The sequence below is a fragment of the Melitaea cinxia genome, chromosome 25 (genome assembly GCF_905220565.1).
Source record: "Melitaea cinxia chromosome 25, ilMelCinx1.1, whole genome shotgun sequence".
NCBI classification, from domain to species: Eukaryota; Metazoa; Arthropoda; class Insecta; order Lepidoptera; family Nymphalidae; genus Melitaea; species Melitaea cinxia.
The window spans coordinates 544,813-565,922 of NC_059418.1; the positions used below are offsets into that span (position 1 = coordinate 544,813).

The window sequence follows — 21,110 nt, forward strand, 5'->3', positions numbered from 1 at the left end:
CAGTTATATTAAAATGGTTGTTCGTTGTTTATGGCATATAAAGTACTCAACATTTAAGGAGTTGTAATGGGGGAGTTCCCACGCAAGTTATATATGAACAGATTCAAATATCCTGCTCAAATCTGTAGCAGCCCGATTTGGTTAGTACCTCGACCTTACAGAAGATCACAGCTAAATAATACTGCTTTCAAGCAGTTCTGTCTTCCTTTTGTGAGTAAGGTACCAGATACCAGAGCTCATAAAAAAGGCGATGTATCGACAGCGAGGGTAGGTCCCTAGAGTTGCAAGCGGTTATAGGCTACGGTAATCGCATACCACTAAATGGACCGTTGGACAGCATCTCAGTCAAATAAAAATATGGCACGTGGCAATAAAATCACTCACCGACATCATACATCCTAAACTTGGTAACCCCTTCCAGACCCTCGAGGTGAACAGGCTCCAGGTTCCCCGCGACCCCCTCTAGCTTCACCAGGGCTGTTCCATTCGCACCCACAACACCCAGGGGACACGCTAGACTTTCGTGGGGCAGATTACATGTGTTTATGTATAGGAAGTTAAGATTTTTATTTCTTCTGCTTGTATCTATATATTTGTCAATGAAGGGCTTCGCATCTTGGAGTTCGTCGCAAACTAGCGTACTGTTCTGTAAGGTAAAATAATTTTCGAAGTCAGTAAAAATCTATGTTCCACAATTCAACTTACAGCCATTTCAAAAAAAGGAACAAAACAAACAAAAATATTATCCAAATAGACTTCAAAAGAACTTCTAATTTATAATAACATAATTGTGTTTGCTCGCAAACGAAAAAAAACCGACGAAATTTAACAAAAAAGTTATTGTTCAATTCGCAGAGATATAAAATAGATAAATTTCTAAAATAAAAGTAGCCAAGTTACTCTTTACTACATCAGCTATCTGCCGGCGATAGTCCTGTCAAAATCGATCCAGCCGTTTCAGAGATTAGCCGAAACAAACAGACAGACAGACTGACAAAAATTGTAAAAAATGTTATTTTGGTATATGTACCGTGTATCCATATGCATTTAGTAAAAAGCGGTTATTTTAATATTACAAACAGACACTCTAGCTTTATTTATTTGTATAGATATCATAAGTATACAATTCATCAAGGTATAATTATTTTTTTTAAACAACTAGTTCGGCAAACAAGCGTACGGCTCCCCCGATGATAAGCGAATACTGTAGCTTGTAGACGTCTGCAACACCAGAAGCATCTCAAGTATTTTGCTAAGTCTACCCCCAATGCCTTTTGGGATTAATAAATTAGACAAACTGACCTTCTCACAAATGATCTCCAAGTAGCTGGCGGACCTGTCGACGCGGACGGTCAGATTCCCGCTGGGTAGCGTACAGCTCAGTATGACCACCCCGACTCCTATCTCCTCCCTGCAGCCTTCGTCAGGACCACCCCAGTCGCTGAGCATGTCCAGCAAGTCCCTGGAAAATATACAAAATAACAATTTTTATCGCGTACATTCTGAACCTATACTGCTGTTCTTGGGTGCAAAGCTTGATCTTTGTCGACTTAAATTTATCGCATAAGACTGGGCACATTAAGGTCGTTATGTTCTTGATATTGAAATGTAATAATTTTTAAAATTAACGATATAAGGCACATGGTATACAAAATATATATATATATATATATATATATATATATATATATTAATAAATTTAATATATATATATATTAAATTTCGTGTCACGATGTATGTTAACAATAAACTCCGAAACTACTGAACCAATTTTTATTAAATTTTGTAAGCATCTGTTATAAGGTTCAACTTGGGAGATAGGCAAGTCTTTATCTCAATTGAATCCGGTAGGTGACGCTGCTGTCGGTATGTAAGCAATCGAATTTGGTAGCTGTTTTCCGGGCAGGGCAACGTCTGCCGGGTCCGCTAGTATATTTATAAATATATTTTTAAACATATTTTTAGATGTCACAGTATTCGTTGTTATGAAGTAAACTCCGGTCGCGTGTCGGAGCGGACGCGCGCACTTTCTTAATAATATATAGGATAACATAAAAATTTCCATGGGAACAAGATCGCAGGTCAGTCGACACCTGCAAAGTACAAAATAATATGTACAAAAATAATTGTATTTGCTCGAAAACGAAAAAAAAAACCGATTTCAATTACATCGACAAGTAATAAATACACCGTGGGTAGACGAAAAACTAGTCAAGTGAATGTATTGTATCGCTCGAAAATTTCTTGTTAGGTCTCAATCAAATTTAAATGGGATCACGTGACAAGCACCAACTTTTGACTAAAAAAATAATCATCAAAATATGTTCACTCGGTAAAGTTATAAGGTGACAATAAAAAAAAATACAGTCGATTGGGGAACCCCCGCTTATTTTTGATATTCAGACAAAATTCGGCATTCGGATAAAATCAATAAGGATGTTTTCAATAAAATTTCACGATAAACGCGCTAGAGAATCTATCTTTCGATAAAAAATTACATTTAGGTAAACATTCTGAGTAATATTTTAAACACTTCCAAGAAAAATTTGCTTATGCGTTGATATTACTGAAGAATATTATTAACCCTTTAACCGCCATCGCCGTAATATTACGTGTTGTAAGAGTAGTGCCTCAGTCGCCACGTCGGAATATAACGTAAAGGTCCTGTCATTTAAAAAAATGTGCAATAATTATGTTGACTGCTTATTAAATATTAATATATTTCGTATTGATACTTTTTTTTTATAGTATTAGATAAATATTTTAGTTAATAAAATGAAATAATTAATGGTGTTTAATTCATGATACGTCTAAATATCTACATTCTTCATCAAACCCTCGATTTCACTCAGACTAGTATTCTACCACCTAGTTTTTTATCAAACCATCAACTAAAGAATCATTATAATTTCATCGTTTTTACCGAATAAATTTTTTATTCATAATCCAATAATCTAAAGTGAAATAATATACAAAAGTAAACAAAGAAATATAAACATTTTTTTTAAATATCATATCAAAAATCGACCGTTCCAGCGGAGATCGAACCTGCATCTCCGACTTACCGTGTCGGTGCTTTAGCCAATTAGGCTGTGGAACGATGTACTCGCTAGATCGAAATTTTCGATATGATAATTTTATATTCGGTCTAAGCGACCGTGGCGTTAAGTCGGAAGAACGGTCGATTTTTGATATGACATTTTAAAAAAAAATATTTAGAATTTCCTAATGTGTGGGTAACACAAAAATAAAATCGTACGAAAGAAATATAAATTACCGACTTATCACAGAACGTCACTAGTGCAGGCGATCCGAGAACGCCGTCACCGTAATTTTACGTGCGGCTCAAGATCAACTAGTCATATTTTGTAGAAAGATCCATTGTGCTAGCGCCGTCGCCGTGATAACACGTGCTCACTTTATGATTAGTTCTTTGCTAGTGTCAAGTAGTTGTCGATGATGTTATACGACGATGAAGAACTAATAAATTTATTTAAGCAATCAAACAATGGAAATATGATGACCTAACAGAAAATCGAGAGACTTTCAGCCCGTGTCCATCACCGGGGTGTAAATATTTTTATGAAGAAATAACAATTAAGACTGATTAAGTATGTTAAAAGACTGATTAACGTATGTTTGAAGATTTATTTATGTGCGGTACTTTGATTAAAATTTTGTAAATTTTATTTATTTTATTACTTCGTTTATCGAAAACTATACCTTCCAACATTATGCAAAATTGTACCTAAAGGTTGCTGGCGCACTCCACGCTAACTATGACATGGCGGTTTTATATATATAAAGTTATATCCACAGGCTTACAATGCCCGTGCTTTTGTTATTCCGATTTTTATTTTTGTTAGTGATCGTTTACTTGGTACACTACTGCAGCTTACATTCAGAGAACTAATTATTCTATCTTAGTATCCCTAATGCAGACATGAGTCTACCTAATTATGCTAAATTTATTGATATCTTACATCATGGACATAGCGGTTAAAGGGTTAATAGTTTCCTGCAAGGATACTAATATAACGCTGATAAGTTTGTTTTTTGTTTCTTTGAACGCGCTATTCAGGAACTACTGCTTCAAATTGAAAAATTCTTTTTGATTATTAGACAGCCAAAGCAACGCGGGTAAAATCACGGGGCACGACTAGTCGTGTAATACATGCGGATAAAGTCGCGGGCGGAAAGCTAGTCTGTTAAATAATTCTAAGGTAATCTATTTTGAACCTAACCAAATCTTTCCTCAAAGTTGTATGCTAATCCACCCCGACTTAGCATGGGCTATATAATGAGGAAGAATTTATACTGATCAATAACTACACCGACGCCGCGTTGGCGCAACGGTCACAGCTATGGATTGTGCCGGCTGCGCTAGCGGTTGCGGGTTCGATCCCCGCACATGACATACATTCGTTTTGGTCATACAGGTGTTTGCCATGGTCTGGGTGTTTGTGCAGTCCTTGTGGCTCTCCCCACCGTGCCTCCGAGAGCACGTTAAGCCGTCGGTCCCGATTGTTATCATGTACAGCGGATAGCGATCGTTACTCGTAGTAGGGAATCCTTCGTGGGGAAAGAGGCCTATGCCCAGTAGTGGGATATTACAGGCTGAAGCGAATAACTACAGATAACCTAACCTAATCCGGAGTGAAGCAGCGTGGTGGATTTAAGATCCGACCGTTCTTCTACATGGACATAGGGGCCTATACCGAGCAAGCGGATGTAAAACTCAAATCAACATAACCTAATATAAAATTTATCTACAACTTATGCGTGAGATAAACTCTATCAGTCACCGGTTAACCTGTCCATAAGAAAGATAAACCGCAAAAGCAATTTCTTACTTAATCATATTCAAAAAAAAACCCAAACTTCAAGGTCTCATTCTATAAACCGGTTACTTAACGTTACTTTGGAATAAATTCTAAGGAAATCAATAAAATACAAAAATCTACGGCCCTCCGTATAGTGTGAAATGTGTCTGAGGGCCTAAAGCATATACAACAAACAGAAAATATAAGAAGATAGCAATCATTACTTATAGTATTGGTGAATTAGTCTTCGATCCTTCTCCTGCATGGAGAAAGATCCTTATGCCCAGCAGTGGGATGTTAAAGGTTGTAGTGGACAAACGCATAAAGCACGACCAACATCTGTATAGCATGTGACCTCTGCGCCAACAAAGTCTCCCAAGACTATCTTGGAAATTCCCACGGAATATCAAGGGCAAGAAAAGGGCAAAAGAAAGAAACATATCACTAAAGTGGCTAAAAAACCTATGACCCGACGGTAAGATTTTCTCCTGTGTCGGGGTCGGGAAACACATAATACACAAATGCCTAGACCATGACAAACATCTATATGACCTGTAAAAATGTTTGTCGTGAGTGGGGATCGAACCCGCGATAGCTCGCGCAATAGCCAGTGCTGTGATCGAAGCGCTAACCCGTCGTCACAAATCATAGTCTATATACACCTGCAATACCAAGAGCAACGCAAGTGCGTTTCTGACCATCTCCAGGAGCTCTGGTCACCTGGTTTCTGGTGTTGCAGACGTCTATAGGCTACGGTAATCGCTTACCATCAAGTGAGCCGTACGCTCGACTGCTCATCTAGTTGTATTAAAGAAACCGACATAGCCCCCAGAATCAACAAATTGTGAATCAGCAATTTTATACTTACATCTGGGCGTTTGTCGCCGCCAGCGCGACGGTGGCCACCACCACCCATAGCAGCATCCTGCGTTACCTTCTGTCCATATCTGGAATAAAATGTATCCATTATTAGTCACAAATCTATTAAAATAAATCAACATAACACCTTTACATGAAAGACAAATTTCTCGAGAATTCTCGAGAAGTAACCCTTGCGCATGCATATACAAGTATATTGGAACGAAGTTCCTTACGGCAGGCTTGATATTTGGCTGGGCGACCGAACTAAAAAAAATATGATACTAAAACCGTAAGAAAATATATAACAGAAGTGACGTAATATCAGTCACACGACTGTATAATATGACGTTTGTAAAACTAAAATATTACTAGTAAACTTTTTTTAATTATTTATGTAATTTTATACTGTCGACAAAAATAAATAAATATATGTTTTTTATAACACTTAATAGTTTAAATTATTATTATTATTATTTTGTTTGATTTATTTTATTTTACGGTATTTGTTATTTTCTAAATACTAAATTTTCTAAATACTTTTATGTTCTTAATTAAAAACCAATCAACAAAATTAAAAAAAAAAATCAACAAATAGAAAATATATATAAAATTCAACATTTTTTTTTTTTTATTGTGTTGCTTCTATACCTACTATCCGAAGGAACTTCGTTCCGACCTGGTGTCCCATGACAACACATAATTTTTCATAATTTATTTATATTATAAACTCGCGACTTCGTCCGCGTGGAACTTTACATGTTCAACGTGATTCTTTAAATTGGCATAACTTTTTTTTTATGAACCGATTGACAACACTTAATTTTAAGCTAAACTTGCCGCAGTATGTTAGTAAAAAACACATTTAAATTGGATAAGTCGTTTCTGAGATTAGCATGCACAAACAGACAGACAAAAATTCTGACAATCATTGTTACAGGTGCTATTTGCTTTGATAAAGGTCCCAATAATATTTTTTCTCATATATCTTAAATGTACAGATAGCGACCCGTTACATTTTTATTATATATGTTTTGATAAGCTGATCTGACCAACTGAGTGGTACTAAAATTTTAGAAGTTAAACTTCGAGAGCGTTACGAAAAGTGATATCGGGCGAGGCGAACGGAAGTTGAGAGGGAGATATAAGTTAGTGAAGATAGAGAGAGATAGTTACGTTTCGTAAGTTTTACTTCAGTCGTGTGGTCTAAAGCACACTCGTTATCTTTTTTTAACCGACTTCAAAAAAAGGAGGAGGTTACTCAATTAACTGTATATTTTTTTTTGTATGTTCGGGGATAACTCCGTCGTTTATGAACCGATTTTGATAATTATTTTCTTGTTGGAAAGGAGATATCTCTAGTTTGGTACCAATTACCATGATAAGTAAACCAGGATCTAATGATGGGATCCCAGATAAATCGAGGGAAACTCTCGAAAATCCGCATAAATTTTTACTGGGTGTACCGATTTTAATGATTTTTAATTTAATCGAAAGCCGATGTTTATCATGTCGCTGTCCCCGGGCAATAAAGCGGTAATATCAAAAATCAAATTTTACAGGAGAAATAAAAGAAGCTAATTTGTTTATAGTGCAGTGTACAGTGATCCAAAACAGACGTTCAATATGTCAAATGAAAGCTATTTTTTTACCAAATTAAGCTTTTAAAAATATTTTTTTAAAAACAAATCGTATAATTTTTTAATGAAATAATTAAAAAAATGTATAATACAATTCATAGATGATACTATTTTAATTGCAAGATCATTAACAATTACTGTAAAGATGTTCACCAGTTTTTTGTGTTATTTTTCTTAGAGTAATGCAATAATACATAGCTTAGTCGTAAGAGAATTATCCATGCAATAAAACGGTTATTGTCATTTATTCTAACGAAATATTAATAAAAAAAACTGAAAAAAATAAGAGTGATAGATTGATACTCAGAGAAGCCAAAAATTAAATAACATTAAAAAGGGTGTAACCGGCGTATACCGCTTTATTGCCCGGGGCCAGCGATGTGGTCACATTTAAATTTCATCGAGATCTGATTACAACTTTTTGAGTAATCTTTGATAACGCGTATTTACTTGACTATTTTTTCGTCTACCTACGTTGTATTACTTGTCGATATAATTGAAGTCGGTTTTTCTTCGTTTGCCTGCAAACACAATTATCGTAACAAGCTTTTTTCAATTTTCTGATACAAAAATATTGTCCTGTCAATAACGAACAGAAAAAAGAGTTAACCAATCCGGAGCTGTCGTTCCAAAGAAAGATTCACTTTTATTTAGTTATATAGCCTTCCACTAACCCGCACTGGAGCAGCGTGGTGGATTAAGCTCTAATCCTTCTCCTACATGGGGAAAGAGGTCTATACCCAGTAGTGGGATATAACAGGCTGCAGCGATAACCATATATAATTTTTATTTCGTTACTGTGTTAAATTATATTAATAGTGCAGAATAATGTTAATAATGTATATTATTGTTATTATCTTATACTATTAAACGAGCAATTCTTGTATATATATATATATATATATATAGAATCTGAATCTCGGAAACGGCTCCAACGATTTTCATAAAATTTAGTATTTAGGGGGTTTCGGGGGAGATAAATTTATCTAGCTAGGATTCATTTTCAGGAAATGTCGTTTTATCCCTGTTTTCAGGAATCGAAAAAAATATCGTTAGAATACGAAGGTAAATTTCGCATAAGTCAATGTAGTTGAAATAGCTCGGTGGGAAATCGGCCGCGCGGGATCAACCGAGAAGATCATGGTTCAAATCCACATGTCCCTGGTCAATTATTTTTTCTTTTTCTTTTTCTAATTGCACTCGTTATTTTTTATTTAAATAAACTATTCTTATTTTTTATTATTATGTCGGTAAAATCGAAAAATATTATTCATATTTTATCAATATGTAATTCGTATTTATACTTTATGATTTCCAAAAAACACGATTTACTAAAAATACCGAGCTTAGCTCGGTCACCCGGGTACTTATTATTATGCGTAGATAACTTACAATAGATACTGTTATCGAAGTGACATTCATCACCACACACTCTTTGTTTGGACATGGTTATCACAATATATAAATTATACGCCAGACAAATGTTTTATTAACCGAATTTAAAAATAAAGAGGTTCTCGACTCGACTGTGCTGTTTTTTGAGTGGTAGCTCATTTATCATTTAATACCATTTAAATTTAATCAAGATTTGATTACTACTTTTTGAGTAATCTTTGATAACGCGTATTTACTTGACTGTTTTTTTCATCTACCTCCGTTGTATTACTTGTCGATGTAATTGAATTCGGTTTTTTGAAGTTATGGCTTTTGGCGTATTAGGGAAAAATGATGAGGGTACGTTTACGATGCGCGCGCACACCGTCACAAACACCGACTCCCTGAAGTTAGCTAGTCAACGAAGAAGAAATTAGCAACGTGAAGTTAGCTAGCCAATGAAGTATACCTTCTTACGTGCGTACTAAGTACACATACACATACAAACGCCTACCTTGATTTAAAATAAAATTGCATGTTTTAGATATAAAAAAGGACGGCTTCAAACGCCCGTGGATGTATATTACTTATATATAATATATATATATAAATAAACTGACCAACCGAAATTCGACCATAATTAATTTAAATTATAAAGTTTGAACATTAAACAAAAGAGTATATATGCTTGGGCGTGTCAAATACATGGCAGTGTGTGTAATGTTTTTGTTTTATTGATCTGTTTTTTATGCGTAATTTTAAAAAAATATTAGCATTCTGCACTCCTCTATATAAACTACTAGCATTCCGCCCCGACGCACGGGTATCTAACAAACATTACATTTTTTTTAATCTCACTATTTTTTTTTTTTTTTTTTTTTAACTATAAAATAGCCTATGTCACCCGCGAATAGTGTAGCTTCCCAACAGATAGAGAATTTTTCAAATCGGTTCAGTACTTTTAGAGCCTATTCAATACAAACAAACAAACAAAATTTCCTCTTTATAATATTAGTATAGAAGTATAGATAACTATTAAGAGATATTATTAGATTAGCTGAGGTAGGGCACAGCAGGAATTTCCTGCTCAAAATATGGAGCAGCCCGACTGGGGTAGTACCTCGACCTTACAGAAGATCACAGCTAAATAATACTGTTTTCAAGCAGTATTGTGTTCCTGTTGGCGAGTAAGGTGACCAGAGCTCCTGGGGGGATTGGGGATTGGGTCGGCAACGCGCTTGCGATGCTTCTGGTGTTGCAGGTGTCTATAAGCTACGGTAATCGCTTACCATCAGGTGAGCCGTACGCTTGTTTGCCGAACTAGTGATATAAAAAAAATGTGCGAAATTTCACACTCCTCCGTCCGCGCAATTTTCGTAAAAAGTTGAACAAAGTGTTTGCTTCACGTATTAATATATGGATAACAAATATAGAATATACACAAACACGCAAGTACATATATATACATAAAAAATCAAAACAATATACTTATCAATTTTACCAGACCGGGTTTTACCCGAGCGCAAATTCGTATCAACGCAAAAAAAAATTATATCATTTATCACTTATGCACTAAAAACATATTTATTACGCATCTCGTGTATCCGCCTACCCGCAGTGGAGCAGCGTGGTGGATTAAGCTACGACACTTCTCCTACATGAACAATGCCCAATGCTTTATGCCTTATGCCCAGCAGCGGGATGTTACGGGCTGAATCGTGGCGTGATCTGCTGTAGTGGTGATCATCATTACAGCCTATACAGTCCACTGCTGGACATAGGCCTGCACAAGTTTACGCCAAAAATAACGTGACCTCATGTGTTTTGCCCATAGGCACCACGCTGGGCAGGCGGGTTGGTGACCGCAGTACTTAGCTTGGTCGCACCGAAGACGCTGCTGCCCGTCTTCGGCCTGTGTATTTCAAAGCCAGCTGTTGGATGGTTATCCCGCCATCGGTCGGCTTCTTAAGTTCCAAGGTGGTTGTGGAACCTTGTTATCCCTTAGTCGCCTCTTACGACACCCACGGGAAGAGAGGGGATGGCTATATTCTTTAGTACCGTAGCCACACAGTACACTGTGTACTGTAGTGGTGATGAAAAACCGTAAAATTTTAGCACGGTTTCGATTCCCGCGTGAAGCAGATATAAAATAACTCTAAAAAATTGTGTGTTTGCAAACGAAAAAAAAAACCGACTTCAATTACATGGACCAGTATCACAACGTGGACAAAACTATATTCAAGTAAATACGCGTTGTCAAAGGTTACTCAAAAACTAGTCATCAGATCTCGACCAAATTTAAATATGACCACAAGACAAGCATCAATTTCATTTAAAACAAGAATGATTAAAATTGGTACACCCAGTGAAAAAGTTAAGGTAACATACATTTGAAAAAATATAGTCCAATTGAGACGCTCCTCCATTTTTGAAGTCAGTTAATAGCCACATTAATCCTATTACATATATTAATATGGTAAGGTATGTTTGCCTCCCTTTTTAGAAAAAACCTCACAATTACTCCACATAAATTATATATCATTTTATAGATGATTGCTTGCTCTATGGCATCAATAACAAAAAATGTTATTGCTTGTTTTGTATATTACTTAATTATTAAATTTACATATATGACGGCTTTAATTTTGAAACGACGTCAACATGATTGACGGTGGGTAATTTTTTTATTTATTTAGTGCGAATTATACGCAACTGAGGTAAGGCACAGCAGGAACTTCCTGCTCAAAATATGGAGCAGCCCGACTGGGGAAGTACCTCGTACAGAAGATCACAGCTAAATAATACTGTTTTCAAGCAGTATTGTGTTCCCGTTGGTGAGTAAGGTGACCAGAGCTCCTGGGGGGATTGGGGATTGGGTCGCCAACACGCTTGCGATGCTTCTGGTGTTGCAGGCGTCTATAAGCTACGGTAATCGCTTACCATCAGGTGAGCCGTACGCTTGTTTGCCGACCTAGTGATACAAAAAAAAGGGTATTGCTAGTTACTTAATATCATAAATGTGAAATATTGTGAGGATTGATGTTCGTTACTCTTTCACGCACCAACTACAGATCTAATTTTAATGAAACTCGTTACGTGACACCTGGAAATTCAGAATAACACATAGCCAACTTCTTATCCCGAATGTAGGCCTGTTTGACGTTGACTGTAAACTTTATCAGTACGCCCTTGCTTGTTCTCTTTTTTATGATAACTTAATTAGTCTGTGAATGAATGACCTTCCGACCTTGCCATCTGACATTTGGATAAGCCTCGATATGTAAGGTATATCCCTTTCATTACAAAAACAAGTATGACGAGATCAGAACGCTGCGAACCTCTTACTATAAGATCGTTGACCTTAACCTCGTACGTAAAAAAAAACTACGCTAAGGGCTTGACTTCGGTAATACTCGAAAAAATTATTGAGAAAACTTACTGGTACAAAAAAAAAATTTTTTTAACTATACTATGGTCGTCAACCCGCCAGCCCAGCGTGGTGACTTTGGGCAAAACACATGAGTTCACGCCATTTTTGGCTTGAACTTGTGGAGGCCTATGTCCAGTAGTGGACTGCGAAAGGCTGATGTGATGATGATGATGATGATGATATGATACTACGATTTACCGCATACGTTCGATCTTGTTATGCGAGTTTTTGTTTAAGTCTTTTTAATCGGTTATGAATATTGTATATGTGTCTGTATTTTGATATAATTATCTTTTTTTTATTATTTTTCTATGTTTTATTTTGTTTTTTAACCGACTTCCAAAAAAGGAGGAGGTGCTCAATTCGACTGTATTTTTTTTTTTTTTTTTATGTATGTTACCTCAGAACTCTTGACCGGGTAGACCGATTTCGACAAATTTTGTTTTAATCGAAAGGTGGTGTGTGCCAATTGGTCCCATTTAAATTTATTTGAGATCTAACAACTACTTTTCGAGTTATATATAATAATGCGTTTTTACTTGACGCTTTTTTCGTCGACCTACGTTGTATTATACCGCATAACTTTCTACTGGATGTACCGATTTTGATAATTCTTTTTTTGTTGGAAAGGGGATATCCCAGGTTTGGTACCATAATAAGGAAACCAGGATCTGATGATGGGATCCCAGATAAATCGAGGGAAAATCTCGAAAATCCGCAATAACTTTTTACTGGGTGTACCGATTTTGATAATTTTTAATTTAATCGAAAGCTGATATTTATCATGTGGTCACATATAAATTTTATCGAGATCTGATAACTACTTTTTGAGTAATCTTTGATAACGCGTAGTTGCTTGACTATTTTTTCGTCGATCTATGTTGTATTACTTGTCGATGTAATTGAAGTCGGTTTTTTTTCGTTTGTGAGCAAACACAATTATTTCTCTGTTTCTTTATTAATTATGTTTGTATACTGCTGTTTAATTGTATGAACTTTGTCTGAAATAAAATTATTATTATTATTATTTAAAAAAAGTGCAAAAAGAAATCAGAACTTGACTTATAATAAAAGGCAACTTTATTTAAATTACTTAATTTGAAACAGTGGAAACAGAAAAGGCGAATGGTCTGGCCCGATGTTGACTGGAGACTGAACCTAAAGACTCAAGATTGGTTAGCGTATAATTCAAAGTGCTTACGACGCACCAGTGTCAGGGTTATTACATACATAACATGTATATAACAGATCCAACTAATGGTAGCCTATAGATGCCTGGAAAACCAGAATAATCGCAAGCGCGTCGCCGACCCTACCCCCAATTCGCCCTAGGAGCCACAACACTGCTTGTAGGCAGTATTTTTTAGCTGTGATATTCTGTAAGGTCGAGGTACTTCCCCAGTCGGGCTGTTCCAGATTGGACCAGGATATTTTCTACTATGCTTTACCTCAGTTAAAATCTTGTTGAGATATCTACGTAACTATCTACGTACCCAGTTTTATTACGATCAAATCAGTAGTATTTTTAACCGACTTCAAAAAAGAGGATGTTTCTCAATTCGACCGCATATATATATTTTTTATGTATGTTCGGGAATAACTGAGTCGTTTATGAACCGATTTTGATAATTCTTTCTTTGTTGGAAAGGAGATATCCATAGTTTGGTACCATGATAAGGAAACCAGGATCTGATGATGGGATCCCAGATAAATCTAGGGAAACCCTCGAAAATCGTAGTGACAACTAGTGCGTTTGTTACTTTTCTTACGTTTGTTTACTTGTCGATGTAATTGAAGTCGGTTTTTTTTTTTCATTTTCGAGCAAAAACAATTATTCTTGAAAAATCCACAAACATACATCCTGACAAACTTTTGTATTTATATTTCAATATCAAAATAGCTTCATTCAAATAGGCTTCAAAAGCATCTTCGAATCGTCATCCAACCAATTAAAATTTTAATAGTCATTGAAAGTGTGTTAGGTTTGACTAGCCCGTTGGCGCAGTTTGTAGTGGCCCTGCGTTCTATTGTTCGTGTTTTCTGTTCTTTTTTTTATGTCACTAGGTCGGCAAACAAGCGTACGGCTCACCTGATGGTAAGCGATTACCGTAACTTATAGACGTCTGCAACACCAGAAGCATCGCAAGCGCGTCGCCGACCCTATTCCCCCCAGGAGCTCTGGTCACCTTACTCACCAACAGGAACACAACACTGCTTGATTGGAAACAGTATTATTTAGCTGTGATCTTCTGTACGGTCGCGGTTACCTCGCCTTATGTGTAGGTATTACATCCATGTATAATTATCAACAAAAAAAAATTGCTACAGCGATGGGATGTCACCTATAACACAAGCATTAAGTTGCTTACTATAGGAACAGACGACCGTGTGTATGTTACAAGATTATTTAAGTAAAACTACCGCCGATCCGGAATGTAGATCCGGCAGAGACGAACCGGCAAGCGACTTCGCAGTTATCATTAGAATTACTCCAAGCGTTGTTTTTAAATACTTCTTGCACTGTTTGCCTCGTTATATGAAACACTTACTCATGACTATGGGTTAGAATTACTCCAAGCGTTGTTTTTAAATACTTCTTGCACTGTTTGCCTCCCTATATGAAACACTTACTCATGACCATGGGTGGACTGGAAGAAATCTCTTTCAGAGATAAGTCCTTTACCATAAACCTTAGTATTATTTTATGTTTCTATATGTATTTTTGAGTGCAATAAAGTATATAATAATAAGTATATTTGTCGATAATGAGTTATTATTATATGAGTTAGTAATGGGTTTTCACTTCCATACTGGTTTAGGGTTAACTGCAAAAATACACAATTTTTTCCTTAATAATAAGATAACGCTATCAATGGTCTGGATAATAGACGTCACAATTTCGATTCCCGCCCATGACTTACGCTTTTATTTACCAATAAGACATATCAAATTGCACGCCTCATAAGCGAAGCGGATGAGGTTGTGCTCGACACTCGCCTTACAAAAATCGAGCGATTCCTTGAACAATTGTCTCTTCCTTTTTTTTAATCGCAGTTGTAGAACAATATATACATATAAATGTAATGGAAAAACGCTAGTTTCAACACTTATGACATTTGGCTTTTTAAATTAAAAAAAAAACAACAACTATCTCGTTTACACCCGTATGCTTTTTGTAATCGTCTTTGTGACCATACCGTCCATACCGTCGATGATAGTATTGTTAAATTAATAAAGGAGAAACTATTTTTAATAAGTAGACGCAAAACTTTGTTTAACAAAAATTGTCTAAGCGTAGTATAAATATGTTTTTGTAACTATTGGAGTTATAATGTTATAGTAAAATGTGTGAGTGTTACTTGCGGACAAGCTTAACGGCTTTTGCAAGTAGGTAAATGTAATGCTTTTCTTAGTGTTACAAATAAATACTTAAATAAAATAATAAAATGTTGCCCAGCAGTGGGATATTACAGGCTGAAGCGGAAGCAGCAAACTCCAGTCGTGTCTCGGAGTTGACACGTAAACCGTCATTTCATTTCATTTTAGGCACACGATATTAACAGCTTTTTTCCCAAATACTAATTCATTATGTAATTATATATATCAAAATTTGAAAGCCTCACACGTAACGGCCCCAGTAGGGATGCGAGGTTCAAATCGCTATCACATCAATAAGCTATTTTGCGCCCTCAGCAGAAATCAATCCCGGAACCAAATTAGGTCAACTTCAGTGAGCACCAAAAACCTTACAAACAAAGATTTTAATTGGAGCGATAATTATGGGTTTTTTAAATTAAACACTGTAATACTGTCTCAACCGTAATTAATTGATGAGTGAATGAATGATTGAAATGACTTTTTAATTGCGACACGAGCCAGCGCGACGCGATCGTTTATTTTGATTACGCGATAATTGTGCGATCTAGTCACATGAATTGATTTTTTTTAACCTTTAAAAGTGGCAGACTAATATATTATAGTTTACAGGGTGAAACTGTCAAAGTAAATTAACTCAATCACTACTGCCTGTGTTAACATACGGAGCCGAGACGTGGACACTGACGAAGGGACTGGTCCACAAGTTTAAAGCCGCTTAACGTGCAATGGAACGGGCTTTGCTTGGGATTTCTCTCGGATAGGATTAGAAATGAGACTATCCGCGAGAGTCGAAAGCAACCAAGTTGGATTGGTAGTGGGCTGGACACCTGTGTTGCAAGACCGATGGCCGTTGGAGCAGATGTGTCCTGGAGTGGAGACCGCGTCTTAGCAAACGCAGTGTTGGACGTCCTCCAGCCAGCTGGACTGACGATCTCATAAGATTGCCGATGTAGGTTGGATGAGGATTGCGGAAAACCGGGATATCTGGCACCGAACTTGGCTATGTCCAGCAGTGGACTGCAAGGGGCTGAACTGACTGACTATTTGCTCTATTGTAAAAATTATTCCGATACATATGATGACTTTGGACAGTTAATTTTTCTTTGTTACCAGAACTTGAATTTCGACCAATTGGCGATCACAGGTTATATTATTACATACTGTCCATATTCTTAATGATCTTCTAACACATATCCAATTTGCTATGGTCGGCAGATGTATGTTAAATATGTCAGCTTTTTACGTAATGGGTATTTTGGGGGTCGATAAAAAATATTATCAGGATGTTTAAGTTATGCATCATTTTGAGGCGTAAATGCGCGTTATCAAATATTACTCATAAAGTAGTCAACATATCTCGATTAAATTTAAATGGGACAAGGGTTAGTCCCACCCAATGAAAAGTTCTGAGGTAATATAAAAAAAGAATACAATCGAATTGAGAACCTCCTTTTTTGGAAGTCGATTTAAAACAAAGTTCTTGTTGAAAGACCCTATGTAAAAGACTATCATTCCTGCATATAGACAACGTATACCCGCTAGCTGAGAGCGATAGACAATTTTCAAATATCCAGCGGTTAAAGTACTAAAGTACAAAACAACACGCTGGCGCAACGGTCACAGCACTGGTTTGTGGCCGTTGTGCTGACGGTTGCGGGTTCGACCCCCGCACATGACAAACATTTGTACTGGCCATGCAGATGTTTGCCGTGGTCTAGGTGTTTGTGCAGTCCTAATGGGTCTCCCCACCGTGCCTCGGAGAGCACGTTAAGCCGTCAGTCCCAATTGTTATCATGCACACCTGATAGAGTTACTCATAGTAGAGAATATATACGCCAAACCGCATTGGAGCCCCGTGGTGGATTAAGCTCTGATCCTTCTCCTAGCAGTGGGATATTACAGGCTGAAGCGACAGTACTCAAAAAACTGGATTATTCTAAACAAAAATTTTCTTATTATATTACTATCGTCTGCGCGCGACTTCGTCCGCGTGGAACAGATGCGCGCGCAATACTTGATCATTATTTTGCTGCGATGTTATTTTAAAACTGCGATATCTCCTGAGATACTCATTGGAATCGAATAATATAAAAGGCTATTTTGTTTTAAATTAAATACTTGTGATAAATAACGTATTTATTTAGGTAAGATTAATATCATGTTTATAAAAACACCTTCGCAAATAATGCATTATTTTAGAACAAACTTGGTTAGCATAAAAAAGGTTATAGTGAGCCAACCTTAAAAGATAGATATATACTGTCGCGGACTTTTTTTTAGAACTTTTAAAGAGGATCAATTCTGTCATACATGATTTTTGCGAAACTTTAACTGTTTTCACAGCGCACGCAGCGGAAGCTCTCAAAAGGAAAAAAGAACCCCCGATTTTGAAACATTCTTCATTGGTGCTCCGTTCCTTTTGGTCTTAGCGTGATGATATATAGCCTATAACCTTCATCGATAAATGGGCTATCGAACACTAAAAGAATTTTTCAAATCCGACCAGTAGTTTCTGAGATTAGCGCGTTCAAACAAACAAACAAACTCTTCAGCTTTATAATATTAGTATAGATTATAGTTATATTGATAACACGGGATCATTCAAGTATTACCTACGTAAGCGGAATTTCAGTAATTTCACCCACCCCCTCTCAATTGTCAACGAAAGTCAGCACAACCCTAACCCATAACACATAAAAATTAGTATATATCCTCTCTCTTGCTCCATTCGCCTCACCTGATCACACCTTTCGTAACGCTCTCGTCATGCCTTCACCAGCTTACTCCCCAAGTCAAGCGTACGTAAAGAAGTTTTACTTCGATGAATTTGTTTTAAATAAATAATTAGTTATAGTAAACGTCAAGCTACCACCGATTCGGAATGTAGATTCTGCAGAGGAAAATCAGCAAGATACTCCACTTTTACTCTTTTGAAAAAAGCCGAGTTTTATCATGAAAGGGGTCATCCATCTATCACGTGATGTTCTTAAACGACGTTTATCCAGAAATTATGTAGTTTTTCCAGCAAAGTATATTATAATTCTCAGGATATTGTCTTTAAAAACATGAATAATCTGAATATTACGGCAGTAATAGGATATAACCATATTTATCACAAATATATGTAATAATAATACATAATAAATATCTACACAATACACAGACAGTTCTCTGTTCCTACGGTAAGCAACTTAAAGCTTGTGTTATAGGTAACGGCCGACTGGTATATCTACATAATATTTTTTTTTCGATAAACATACTTATAAATAATACATATATAAATATATAAATAAATATATATATTACACCCAGACTCAGAGTGGGAGTCAAACCCACAACCCCCGGAGCAGAAAGCAGGGTCACCTACGCACTGCGCCAACGGGCTAGTCTTATAGTATTATTAGTGTAGATGATATGAAGTTCACCTGGTCATCTAGTAGTTCAATAAAAGTTATTAATTACATAGATAAAACCATCCTTTACAATGCCTTTGTAACTTTTAAATAAACCAACACTCCACAAATAACTATAAATATTCTTGTAAAATCTAGTTATAATTACGACTCGTCCATCCGCCTTATATATTATTACATAGAATAAAATACATAGGATAAGGTACAAAGAATAAGATACTATAAATAAAATTCAGAGAATTTTAAGAGACAGAGACATCAAAGCCTCCAAATCGGTTACATGTCTTTCATTTTATTTTATTTAAATTAAGTTAGTTAGTAGTAAATTAATATAAATTGTTTCAAAACGCTCCGAAACCAAAAGTATCTATATTAGTGTGTATTGTAAGTTGTCGTGATAAATAAATAAATATTCTAGTCTACGTGCATGTTTTTTACGATTTTCATCAGTAAATCTCTACTCATAATTATGCATGTTTATTATTGATAAATATAATTAAAATGTAAATGTAACGTTTGTGCACGCTAATCTGAGAAACGGTTCATCTAATTTAGATGCGGTTTTCACTAATATATTGTGGTAAGCTTCACTTAACATTGAGTGTTTGTTTCATGTCAATCGGTTCAGAAATAAAAAAGTTATGTCAATTTAAAGAATCACGTTGAACATGTAAATAGCCAAATGACAATGTTTATAATAAAAATGAACCAAAAGATATATCCAAAAAATGCTGTCCAAAATCACTATTCCACGTGGACGAAGTAGGCACAGCGGTCAATCTTATATAAATAAAAATGAATGTTACGAATTGCATAACTCGAGAATGGCTCGACCAATTCGGCTAATTTTTTTTTATGTTTCTTAAGACCTACAGAAGGTATTAATACTGAAAAAAAATATTTTTTTTTTACTATTATGTTTTAGCTGTGTATTATGTGTGCTGTGTGGCTATGGCACTAAAGAATTTAGCCACCCCCTCTCTTCCCGTGGGTGTCGTAAGAGGCGACTAAGGGATAACAAGGTTCCACAACCACCTTGGAACTTAAGAAGCCGACCGATGGCGGGATAACCATCCAACTGCTGGCTTTGAAATACACAGGCCGAAGACGGGCAGCAGCGTCTTCGGTGCGACAAAGCCAGCACTGCGGTCACCAACCCGCCTGCCCAGCGTGGTGACTATGGGCAAAACACATGAGTTCACGTTGTTTTTGGCGTAAACTTGTGGAGGCCTATGTCCAGCAGTGGACTGTATAGGCTGTAATGATGAGTATGTTTTAGCAGGACAATGTCTGTCCAGGCAGCTCGTTATTAATAAATAAATTTTAAATTAGTTTTCTATGTCAAAACTAGTTTAAACGAAATACGCGCTGTCTTGTAATCTGTCAATAGCGTGAAATTTCAAATCATCGTTACCATGTTTACGATTTTATTACTGTTATACGCAATTTTTCAATACTTTCAATCCGTAAGCACCTTATACAAAGTATTAACTATGTTAATAACAAAACATTACTAGAAACGGTCAAGTCCTTCTTAAGTTTAACGCTAATTAACACATTTGGCGATTGATTTCTATTTGTATAGAAGATATCAATGACTTTTCCTTAAAAGAATTTATCTACGGTTAGATCCTGTTTACGATCTACATATCATACTCAAACATACATCTTACCTTATGTTACAATGAAACAATATTCAACAAAGCACACACAAACACTTAATATTCACATGCACAATACAATACGAAAACAAATAACAAACATAAAAAAAAACACGAAACGATTTCACGACGTTACTACGACTTTTACACGTCTAGTATTCTAGCATATCTAGAAATATGGGCTATGGCCGACTTGAATGACATCGGATTGTGTTGCCAGGTATTATATTTATATTTCCCTGAATATATAAATAAAAATATATTTAATATTTATATAAGTAAATTTATTGGATAACATTTAAAAAATACCAAGTAAAAATACCACTTAACATCAGTAGTCAATTGCTAATAGGCGTGGCCGCCATTTTGATGATGTTAACGTTCTAAATACAATCATCAACATCATCATCATCACTTCAGCCTAATACACTCGACTGTTGGACATAGGCCTCCACAAGTTCGCGCCAAAAATTGTGTTAAATCATATGTTTTGCCCATAGTCACCACGCTGGGTAGGCGGGTTGGTGATCGCA

The 21,110-nt window shown here is 36.1% G+C and overlaps 1 protein-coding gene across 1 annotated transcript; it reads right to left on the bottom strand.

The window, feature by feature from the left end:
• Nucleotides 1-462: 462 nt before the first annotated feature.
• Nucleotides 463-20,770, bottom strand: LOC123665836. Its single transcript, XM_045600070.1, has 5 exons — nt 20,590-20,770; nt 5,692-5,770; nt 1,303-1,462; nt 513-646; nt 463-466 (listed from the first exon to the last, which is right to left on the bottom strand). The coding sequence occupies exons 2-5, from the start codon at nt 5,745-5,747 to the stop codon at nt 463-465; spliced, it is 354 nt and encodes a 117-aa protein (XP_045456026.1). The 5' UTR covers nt 5,748-5,770; nt 20,590-20,770.
• Between the last annotated feature and the right edge of the window lie 340 nt (nt 20,771-21,110).

What these genes read in the sequence shown, in the direction of transcription:
- LOC123665836 (XM_045600070.1), bottom strand. Translation starts at nt 5,747, where the DNA reads ATGCTGCTATGGGTGGTGGTGGCCACCGTCGCGCTGGCGGCGACAAAC. An exon ending in GCGGCGACAAACGCCCAGAT is followed by an intron (nt 1,463 to 5,691) that starts GTAAGTATAAAA and finishes TATATTTTCCAG; the next exon opens with GGACTTGCTGGACATGCTCA. An exon ending in TGGAGATCATTTGTGAGAAG is followed by an intron (nt 647 to 1,302) that starts GTCAGTTTGTCT and finishes TTTACCTTACAG; the next exon opens with AACAGTACGCTAGTTTGCGA.